The 11,590-nt window shown below is 40.0% G+C and overlaps 1 protein-coding gene across 3 annotated transcripts in view; it reads left to right on the top strand.

The window, feature by feature from the left end:
* LOC111585839 (bromo adjacent homology domain-containing 1 protein-like) overlaps nt 1-11,377 on the top strand; it is a 40,363-nt gene extending 28,986 nt beyond the window's left edge. For all 3 annotated transcript variants that reach the window (XM_055016234.1, XM_055016235.1, XM_055016233.1), the window contains exons 3-7: nt 156-514; nt 2,466-2,625; nt 2,732-2,811; nt 4,705-4,796; nt 8,367-11,377. In XM_055016234.1, the coding sequence (XP_054872209.1) occupies nt 156-514; nt 2,466-2,625; nt 2,732-2,811; nt 4,705-4,796; nt 8,367-8,556 (881 nt within the window). In that variant the 3' untranslated portion in view covers nt 8,557-11,377. The remainder of the gene's footprint in view (nt 1-155; nt 515-2,465; nt 2,626-2,731; nt 2,812-4,704; nt 4,797-8,366) is intronic.
* Nucleotides 11,378-11,590: the final 213 nt, after the last annotated feature.

Raw genomic sequence — 11,590 nt, 5'->3', positions numbered from 1 at the left:
CGAGGGAACTGTGCAGTTTTATTATTTAAAGTCGATATAACCTTTGCTAAACAGCAGCATGTGCAGGGAAAAGATTGTTTGTCGCTGATGAATTCACCTATAAGAGGAAGGTTGTGTTATTTTCTTTTACTGAGAGTTACTTTTTACTCTTGCAGAGGGTTACTCCTCCCCTCAGGGTGAACACAACCCCTCTCTCCTGGTTCCTCCCTCCATGCCCATCTCCAGCTGCCCTCTATCCAGCGTGCCCACATCCACTCAGACCAAACCCCACCTGCTGACCCCCCTGTCTGGTCGAGACCAGCCCCAGGCCCGGTTAAAACTAGCCAAGGAATGCCCACAGAGCACCAAAGCCTCCAACGGCTCGCTGTCTATCGGCCGCACAAGACTCACGGCCAAGCAGCCGTCGCCGGTACCGAGTCTGAGCAGCACCAAACAGAAGAAAGTCAGTCGAAGACGAGCCACCAACGGCTGGAGGCCTGTTGGGATCTCCACGGAGAGGGAGGTCTTCATAGCGGTACGTTATCTGTCAGAACATCTGTGCTAGTTAAGGTGCACCAATTCATAAACACTGAAGAACACTTATTGCTATTCCTTAGGTTTATTGTTATTATAGATTCTTCTGACATTATTTCTGGCACCTAGCTGATTCGCAAATAATGCAATAATGTGGATTTTTTGTTCGAAAGGATTATTATAGATATGAATATTGAATAATAAAAAAATATTCAATAACTGGGTCAATATATAATTGCAGGACTTTTTGTAACATAGTTGACAGGTATCATAGTCGACATTTTTGCTGTTTTCAGGTCTAAAATCAACATGGCCGCCTATAACCAAACACCACATAGCATTTTTACACAAAGATTCTTCTAAATATTCTATATACAATTGAGTAAAACTGAAATTGAAAGTTATTTATAAAGATATTGTAGTAAACCTGTTGACTACTTTATATTAAATAAGTCAGAAAGCCTTGGAGTCTGGCCAGTCTTTTCTTCAGGAGGAAATGACATCATGTGGAGCAGGTCATGTGATCTGGAATTAACACACTTCCTTGACAGGTGTTTTTGTAATGGGGAACTTAGTTGAAAGTGATTTATTTATTTTCCACATAAAATTTGATATATTGCCCAAAAAGAAATATCTGTCATGATTATCTCAACTTAATAAAAAGAACACAATCAAAACAATTTTGGAATAAGCTCATTTCATTATTGTTTATCTAATTAGAAGGTGGTTGTTATTAAGTTTGGATGGTTATTTAGTTGACGTTTTAGTGATATCCAGTCATTTTTTCTTAGTAAGTGATTGTTTCCATAATAATTATGGAATTTGTGAAGACATGATCATAATGAGCATAAAAAACTTATTTTTTTATTTTAATAAAAATATGTGCAAGATATATCCCATGGACTTCAAAAATCCCTCAATTTTATATTGGCCTAGCAATTCTTTGTACGTTTTTTATGAAAATCACAAAAGGTGCGTTAAAAATCTGCACTGAAATCAATGGGAGGTCAGAAGGACAACTTTAAATGTGATTCATTTAAGTACGCATTTTGGTGTCTTTTCAGATTTGTGCAGCTGCAGTTTAAGTTTTATGGATTTTTTGAAAGTCTACAATTTTTTCTTCAGCTGCAGTGAGTGACACCACTTAAAAATTTTGTGAAAAAAGTACCGTTAATCTTGTCTTCTCCTTACAATTTCTACTCTACATGAACAATTTGTGCAGAAAAATGTAGATATTTTTGTCCTCTTCCTCCCAGTGTGAGTGTCCTTACAGTAGAACTTATGGTTTTCTCATAAATCACCTCAGAGCACAGAGTGCGTCGCCCAAAACTCTGTTACTCCCATTATATCAGAGTTCTAAAGTTTCAGGTGAAAATCTGAAACGAAGGGTCTCTATGACCTGCCACCAAATCTGTATAACACCCAGTACAGACATGAAAATACATCAGAGTGTTCAAAACAATGTTGTGCCTGATGCAATGAAAGAATTTTTTAAATACGACATAGTTTTTGAGTTGTGATCGTTTGTTGGAGGCTCTAATCTTTCGTCCGCCTGTTCTGCTCACTGCAAGCTACTAGTGACTCACAGCTGATTGGATGATTGATACACTTTCAAAGTAAAACCTCAAAGATGCCAGGGATCCTGAAATATGCTGGCTTTTCAAAATAAAATGTACTTAGACCTTATGTTTAACTATAGCAGGACCTGGCAACAGCTGCATTGGCACACTCAGAATTTGTTTATAAATTTTCTCTTCTATTCTGCTACCTGATCATATAGTAGACACCTTAGCATCCACACTACCGCCTCACACAAGGACTAAAAAAAAAAAAAAAAAGTCATCTCTTGAGGGAAAAGATAATTGTGTTTTGACCGTGCAGCTTTGCGTGACAGCTTCCTTTTTGTCTTTATAATGAGAATTACGTCTGTCCTCATTGTGTTTGCGTCTCAGGGAGAGGATGAGACGGCCCTGCGGCAATGTTACGAAGGCGTGGAGAGGGACGGCGAAGTGATTCGAGTCAGAGACACCGTGCTGCTACGATCAGGCCCCAGGAAGAAATCCCTCCCATATGTTGCCAAGATATCAGCGCTGTGGGAGGACCCCAAAACAGGTGAAGGAGATGAGGAGGAGATAGAGCGCTTTGTGTGCGTGGACGGATGGTTGACTGGACAGTGTTGATCAGTGTTGTTTACCTGAGTGTCCGTGTGCTGCTGCAGGAGAGCTGATGATGAGCCTTTTCTGGTACTACCGACCCGAGCACACCCAGGGAGGCCGAGATCCCAGCACACACTGTGAGGTGAGGCCTGAGTTTACTGCCGCAGAGATTCATTTCTCCCACTGGGTAGATGATGGTTGTGCAGGCAAACAGAAAAACAAACATTCAGGAGAAAGGAAAAAGATAAATTAAAATGCAGTTATTTAATTAGCAACCTTTTACGGAGGTGCAAAGGTGCAAAACTCAGTAATAAGCAACATTATAGAATAACTAATTAAAAGACTGTTCTGGGTTATTTTAACATTCTGTATTTTCCATTAATGTGGCTATTGTGGCAATGCCACATTTGCACTGTTTGCCTTCATTGTCGAGATTTGGGAGAATTCAGTTAGCATTAGCTCCCTGCAGCTTTCCAAATAAAACAGATTTTACATGAATCATTTTAATCATTTCCACATGAGATGTTCAAGGAGCCTTGGACAGTTGAAAAAAAAAAGAGAAAGGAATCCAGTGAGTCTCTCAGTTTTTTATAGTTTCTGGCTCTTATAAATGGTGTAATTTCAGCAAGTTTGTAATGAAAAAATGTCTTTCAAATCGAGGCTCACAGGATTAAAGACAAAAACACTGAAATAAACCCAAACTAAATAAAGTGTATATGAATAAATGTAGTTAAAATGCATAGTGTAAACATGACTATTGTTCTCTTTCCCAAAACTGTGTGGACAGATAGATAGACAGATAGACAGATAGATAGATAGACAGATAGACAGATAGATAGATAGATAGATAGATAGATAGATAGATAGATAGATAGATAGATAGATAGATAGATAGATAGATAGATAGATAGATAATTTACTAATCCCGAGGGAATTCAAAGTTTTCAGAAGCTTACATGCAATAAGACAAAACAGGCAGGTTAGTAACATTAATATTAAAGGTTAGTATATACTCTTAAAAAACTTGCTGTACAATACTATAAACAAAACACTTCTAATTCTAAAGTCTATAGAAATACTAATTATATTAAAAGTCAATAAACAGTATTTACACCTTTCAAGGCACAGTGATTTAAAATGCATGTATATATATGTCTATATGTATATTATTCATTTAGCATATATGTAAATATAAAATGCTAAATGAATGAGTGAATTCATGGTAGTAATGAAAAAGAAAATACTGTTACTAATAAAAACGAAAATGACTTTCAAAACAAGGAAAACAAAACTAAAGTTGTTAACGTGAATTTGTTCCCAACCCTTTTTAAAAAAAAAATATTTGCAGCAGTTTTAATTTCAGAATCCCAAAACTTATTTTTTTCTATTACATTTCTTCTCCAATGTCATGTTTTCATCCCAAAGTCTCATTGTGTTAGTCAAGACAAACAGCAGAGTGAGTTAAATGAAGTACAGATGTCTGCTGTCTTAATCAGAGACACGCTTCAAGCTCTTTCTTTCACCTTTTAAATTATACTTTGGTGTTTAAATGTGGGTGGAAGTATGTTTTTTTCTACTTAAATCACATGTTTTTTCTTGCTATAGTAGTAAAATTACAAGCTATCCTGACATGTAAGAAAACAGTGCACGATGAGGAAAACAAAAGCACTTGTCTGTGCAGAAATATTTAGCGGCTGACTGTTGCTGCAGACATAATTATCTCTCTCCCAGCAGCCCTGAAGCTGTTGATAGCTGGTTAGCCTTTCAGTGTCACCACAATGCCAAAAATGATGATATCTCTGCGAGTTCAGTCTAACACAAAACCAAGAACAGGGAAGGGCACAGCTTCAGTGTTAGAAAATTCATTTTCTATTTGCAGTGTGCAGCGTGTGGGGATTTGTGTTTGGTGACACACAACGTAAAGGAACAGTTTCAGGCCCCCATGAGCTCACAGTCGAACAGCGTTGTCATTTCCTTCAGCCTTCATTCTGCACGACGGGAAGCACTTACCATGATGTGACACTGTCGCTTTCAGAATGAGATTTTCGCCTCTCGGCATCAGGATGAAAATAGTGTGGCCTGCATAGAAGATAGATGCTACGTTCTCCCACTTGCCCAGTACTGTAGGTAAGTGGCTGCTCACACAAACACCTCAGCGTTGGTTGAAAGTCCTCTTAGAAGCTTTGGATTCATGTGTTTAATTAACACCTTCTCAGTGGAAGTCTGCTGCCCTGTTCTTCTTATCGCACATCTGTGACACTGGAACTGTTAACGAAATCAAAGGCCATGAGAATTTACTTAGGAGTCACTGGAGATTATTATGTTTTATGTGTTGAAATAAAAATACAGAAAACAACAGAAACTGTTGCAAAATCACTTAAGTGTTAAGTGAATCAACAGTGGGTCATCTTACACTACAGGGGGTCTTTGACTTATGTTGGAGTTCCTTTTCTACTGATCTGCGTAAGTCCATTTTCACCATGAGTCAGAAGTCTGATGAAAATTTAAACAAAACCTTTACATGCATCACAATGTCAATCAGTTCTTTGGAAAAGTCATGAATACCAACGACTTTCCTGCATGTATGAGTCATTTTACAAGAAGATAACAGAATATTGTGACGGACTGATGTTGTTGTTGATGTTGAGGTTTCAATGTTTATTGTTCAGTTCCAGATTTACCTGATGTCAGTGAACATGGATGTTTAGTTAGCTCACCTCTGATTGGCTGACAGTCAGCAGTAGAGAGAGCTGGGAACGGCGGCTAATTCTGGAGCTAAGTTAGCGTGTTTTTGTAGTTATTCTGGCGTTGGCTACGGCCCACAGTAGCCTGTGTGAAGGTTCAATAAACCACCAGAGAAGAAGATAAAGTCTCATTCATCACAAAGGGTTGCTACAATATGTTGCACTAGTTTTACAACTTCACCAATGTTCGTCTGTGTTTCGCCCTGTTCCAAGCGTTTTATTATATCTAATTTCATTTCCATGGAGATAGTTTTCCTTTTCTTCAAAGCACTGCCATCAGAAGAGTCTGACTTACACTTGGGAGCCAAAATGAAGGACAAAAAGTTAGAGAATGTAACACAATCCAAGGTGGCGTACAACCAGCGAATGTAAACAAAGCCGTCTTATAGCGCCGGTGACGATGTATTCGTCTGGTCCATTCCTCAACTAGTTCCACGTAACCAGTTCTGATGAAACGCCGTAGGTCGATGACGTCGTAAACCGAGGACCCCCGTAATTAGATTTCTTCTAAGTTGAACTATAAGGTGTGAGAGTCACAGTTTAGATGTTTTAACAAAACAAACTCAATGCCACAACTCTGAGTACATCTTTCATTAGTGAGATTCAGATCTTTGTTTTTTTCAATACTTCTGTGTACATCTTTATTTTTGATGATTGACCTGAATCCTCATGTGCTGTTCTGCCATTCTTCAGACTATTTTTAGTTGCTCTTTTCTGTAGGGGTTGTGTTGCTCTGTCTGTCTCTGTAAAATACTCCAAAGGTCTTCTGTGGGATTCAAGTCAGACGACGTACTTATCCAGGTCAAATCATTCACTCTTTCCTTCTGTAGAAACTCTTGTGTGACTTTGTGTTTTAGAATAGAGTATCCTGTTTTAGTCCCACAAGGGGAAATTTGCAAATTTGTTTTAGATGGTTATCATGCTGGAGTATCCCTTCTCTCTCTCCAGACGTGGTTTATCTGCAGGCAGTTTTGCACTCATGCAGCCCCATGTCTTCCACTCCCACCTTCACTGTGGCAGTCCTGAAGAGGTTTATGGCCAGCATGCTGGAAACCACATTTGTCTTGGTACTACCTGACCAAATAATGTGCTCCCAATCCTCACCAAATTTCTTAAATTCTTCAGCGAAGTTCCATCTTGCAGTTTTGTGTCTACAAGCAACGCTTTTTTCTTGTCCTCCATCCATAGTGGTCGATGTTCTGCAGTGTCCTTCACGCTGTCTGAGCTTCACAGAAACTACCAGCTTTGAAGCAGCTGCCGTCTGTTAGTTTATTGTGTAAATACTGCACTGTTGGTGGGCTTGGTACAATGGCCTGTTATGTACCTCTTGGTTACTGTGGATAATGTGTTTCACCGATCTTCTTCTTTCTCCTGTGTCCTTGTTCGTCTTTGTAAAGCCTCACCAGCACATTTTTTAGTTGCTCTTTCAGTTCTTTTCCATGTGGAGCCATGATGCAGACAGACAGACAGACAGACAGACAGACACTGTCCAGAGATCCAAAATAGGAAAGGTTCTGGTGTGCACAGCTCATTTTAGAACCATATTCATGCAGTTAGGTTAATTTGAAGTCATAGTTCTGCTCAGTTTAGCTTCAGTGATCAGAGCTGTATTCACTTTTGCTGCATTTAGTTTCTACTGTTCCTTATAATGTCTTATTGTTGCTACGGCCTTAAGGACGTGTCACAGAGCATGTCACTGCACATACTGAATGAGCATATGACAAATAAAAACTCTTGAATCTAGCTGGACGATAGTACAATAGAGTCTTTCCAAAGTAGTTTTTGATTGTTCATGAGAGGAAAAATTCTTCTTGTCAACTTAGAAATAATGCAGATATTAAGAGCTGATAAAATTTTGAAGCATTTGGCATTTAAGGGATATTTTACAGTTGTGGAGCCGCTTTTGTTCTCTACTCTGCAGCTGACCGTGTTCTCTATTGATTGAGTCTTTATCAGTTTTAACAATATTTAGTGATAAGTACAATTCACGTGTCAGCATTTGCACAATATTATCATTGTTCTTTTTTTCAGAAAACAATTTCCCATCAAAAAAATAAATAAAATAAAATAAACAGAAATGTGAACATTTTTAAGAACATTACGGAGTGACCATTACATTGTCTTTAAATTTTCAGACTCAAAATTAAATTGGGCTTTTTAATTTTTATACACGCAATCCATTTTTCCCAGCATGCTGCAAACCAGTCTTGTTTTTGATTTGTTAATGCTGTCATCGCTTCCATTTTATTAATATCCAGTGTTGTAATATCCTGTGATAACCATTTCTTGCTTGCAACCAACAAAACACTCAATAGATATTTATCCTTTTTTCTCCTTTCCTGTGGTAAGGATCCAAAATAAACAGTTTTCATTCCAAAAGGAGTTACAAATTTAAAAACGTCTTGCAGTGCTCCATGAACATCACTCCAGTACTGTCTAATAATTGGGCAGTCACATAGGATAGGAAAATGGTTTGCATGTTGGTTCCACACCTTCTCCAACTAACAGGAGGAGTTCCAGCTTAGTGTATTTTTGACGTGGAGTGATGACGTATCTTATCAAGGTTTTCCATCTATATTCCTTCCATCTCTGTGAGTTGGTGCATTTCCACTGCAGTGTCCATATTGCAGTCCATTCCTCCTCTGATAGTCATCCCTCTTTCTTTCTCCCATATTGTCTTTACGTGTTCAGTGGAGTGACACTTATGATTCGTCAGACATTTAACTGGCTTCTTATTAGTTTTCCTATGATATGAATTTCTAAATAACTTCATTAAGTCCATGTTGGCCTCTGACACTGTATATATTTGTGTTTCTATATAATGATGTAATGATTGTAGATATCGATGAAAGTCTTGTTTTTCCACTGCATATTTATGTTTAAGAGTATCGAAGCTGATAACTTTTCCTTCCTTAATCAGCTTGCTTAAGGCTCTCCTGTTCTGATTTCCCAGATTTTGTGCCTTGGTGAAGCGGCGTGCTGAGGGCGCCCCCCCTGGCAGTGCCAGCATGGTGCCCTGCCGCCCTGACTTCGCCCCCCCCTCCCACCGCTGTGTGCCCACAGACGTCGACCCCGAGTTGGTGTATCTCTGCCGGCACGTCTACGACTTCCGCTACGGTCGCATCCTGAAGAACCTGCAGTAGAGTTCAGACGGCCGTCGCACCTATGAGTTAATGGTCACGTAGCTCCTCCTGCTGCACAGAGGAGGCGGCCGAAGGACCGAACTCCCCTGTCTGGTCTGCTGGGCGCCTCACGATCCGAGGGAAGGGGGATGATGATCATGATGATGATGATGATTTGTCAAGGGGCAGATGAAGCAAACAATGTGACACTATGAAGCACAGATCCCTTTAGTTGACCACCGAGGGGTTAGAATGTGTCTGAGCACCAATATTTCCTGGTTTGGAAGAAGGAAAAATTCACTCATCAGTTTTTCCACTACTCTGAGGTTACTGGAAGCTCCTGTGCCCCCCGTCCTCGATCCCTTTTCCTGCCAGGAACACCAGGCCGAGCTGGGCCGCCGTCAGCACCGTGTTCCCCCTGAAGGATCTTAGCACAACAATCACGTTTGTTCCATTTGTAAGCCAGCGGCTCAGGGATGGTCCGGCACTAAGGTGCTTCCGGGGAACACAAGCCTGCTCTGTCGGCTCGACGTTAGCGGTGTTCAACTAGCCGGGGTGAAGGAGCAGCTAATGGAGTGTCGTCTCGTTTCTCCCGATTTCAGTTGTGTGTCTGTGTGTGTGAGAGCGAGTGTTGTCAGTGAGGATAAATGGATAAATGTGGGCATTTGTGATGGTGTTTTAGGAGGCTTTCAGGCAATCAAACCAAACAAGCAGCTTTGGAGGAAGTGGAACTCTCTCTCTGTCCGTCCCTTCTCCTGACACAAACGTTTTCATCTCGACCGATGCTCAAAGTGAAACACTGCACCTGAAGGAGGGTTTGTGAAGCAGATCTGTGCTCACAAAGAGCAGATCTTCTTTAACGGCATGCCAGGACACTAAAATAATTGATTTTATCAGTTGAAACTCACATGAAACAGCTGATTTTGATCATCTCAGCCATAGTTCTGGTTTAAAGAAGCCTCATCAACAAGAGGCTCTGCTGAGGGTCCGTTGTTTCGGGTGTTTCTTAGTAAAAGCTTTCACCTTTACTGCTCCCTGTGACTTGCCTTATGACTCGCAGGGGGAGTTTCAGGCAGCTAGTCTCACCACAAACACCCAGGAAGTGGTAGATCAGATGAACCTGTCGTTATAACAAGTCAGATTTTCCAGAATGTGATGAGTAGAGACGTGCATGAAGAAGCACTGTTTAGGGCTGCAGTCAACCAAAAGAGAGGAATCTACTGGCTATCATTATTAGCCTAAATTAACTCTAAATCAGCCTAAAAGCTAGTATTTACAGCTTATTGAATTATTTTATGCTGAGCCCCCCTGTGACCCTAATGAGGATTAAACGGTGTATAGATGATGGATGGATGGATGGATGGATGAAATGATGAGAACAGACTGGGACCACAAAAACTAGGAATATTATTAGTCTAAATTAATTTAAAATAAACAAAACCTAGTATATACAGCATATTGAATCATTTACACCTGGTTGTTTAAACAGTCCAGCGAGCATCTGCCCTTATTCATATGATTTTTGAAAATCAACGGGATCTGGGCACAAGAACTAGTGAGGAATAAACCACAGACAAGTTAGCTGCTGTTTTTACATCATCTACCATGTTGTTTGTTGAGTTTTGATGCAAAAACGGCTGTTTGGAAAGTATACACTCGACTTTTTGGCCCCAAAAGCAGCCAAACTAACACATTTTTTGACATGTGACAGTTAGTTGGGAGCTGAAATGTTGGCGTTTACTGCAGCAGAGCTTAATTACTGGGCAGACGACAGTTGTGCAGGCAAACAGAAAAACAAACATTCAAGAGAAAGGAAAAGGATTAATTAAAATACAGTTATTTAATTAGCAACCTTTTACGGAGGTACAAAGGTGCAAAATTCAGTAATAAGCAACATTATAGAAAAACTAATTTAAAAAGAATTCTGGCCTATTTAACATGATGTATTTTCCATTAACGTGGCTTTTGTGGTAATCCCAAAATTGCACTGTTTGCCTTCACGATTCATGATTTCTGAAAATAAACAAGTGATCTGGGCAAAAGCACTAGTGAGGAATAAACCACAGACAAGTTAGCTGCTGTTTTTACATGGTCTGCCATGTTTGTTGAGTTCTCATGCAAAAACGGCTGTGTGCAAAGTTTACACTCGACTTTTTGGCCCCAAAAGCAGCCAAACTAACACATTTTTTGACATGTGTCAGTTAGTTTGGAGCCAAAATGTTGGAATAAATTGGACTTATCAGTTTCCATGAGGTTAGGCAGGTTCAAAATTGTGAAAATGTTAACAGGTGGTTTGTTCTTCCTGCTGCTAAAAATAGTGGATTACTCCTTCAAGGCTGCTGAGCTTTTCTCCTTATGAAATGAAATAAAATGAAAATGAAAGAAATGATAGAAAGCAGTAGAAAAAACTTCCCTCCGTATAAGGGAGTCTACTGAAAAGCTTGTCTGGTCCAACTAGAACCATCCAAAATGCAGATTTTCAGTTTACTATCACGTATGACAAAGAAAAGCATCAAATTTTCACATTTGCCAAGTGAAAACACAAACGTTGGCATATTAATTCAAAAAACGATCAAATTATTTCAATATCTCCAGACTGCAGCTCTACTCTGGTCACCAACAGTGATGTTTTCATGACGTCTCTCCAACTCCTCACCTGGTAAATGTCACTTCTGCCCATTTTAATTCTACATCCAGACCACTTTTTATTTCTCCCCGTCTCCTCCTCCTCACCCTCCTCACCCTCCTCCCGCCAAGATGAACCAAAGGATGTCACACAAGCCAGAATTCCCGTCTCCTCCTCCTCCTCCTCCTCCTCCTCCTCCTCCTCCTCCTCCTCCTCCTCCTCCTCCTCCTCCTCCTCCTCCTCCTCCTCCTCCTCCTCGTCAGCACTTCTGTCCTCGTTATATTGCACTAATCCATTGCTTAATTACAACAACTTTGTTTTTTAAACTCCAGCTACTAATATCTTACCGGGGGAGGGTGGGGGAGGGCACTGTACATCATTTATTATGTGATTTGTACCTTTAGAAGGAACCAGTGAGGATGTCATGGC

Source organism: Amphiprion ocellaris, chromosome 12, assembly GCF_022539595.1.
Source record: "Amphiprion ocellaris isolate individual 3 ecotype Okinawa chromosome 12, ASM2253959v1, whole genome shotgun sequence".
Classification (NCBI taxonomy): Eukaryota; Metazoa; Chordata; class Actinopteri; family Pomacentridae; genus Amphiprion; species Amphiprion ocellaris.
The sequence above is the reverse complement of the archived record's forward strand: the minus strand, read 5'-3'. Positions and strand labels throughout refer to the sequence as shown.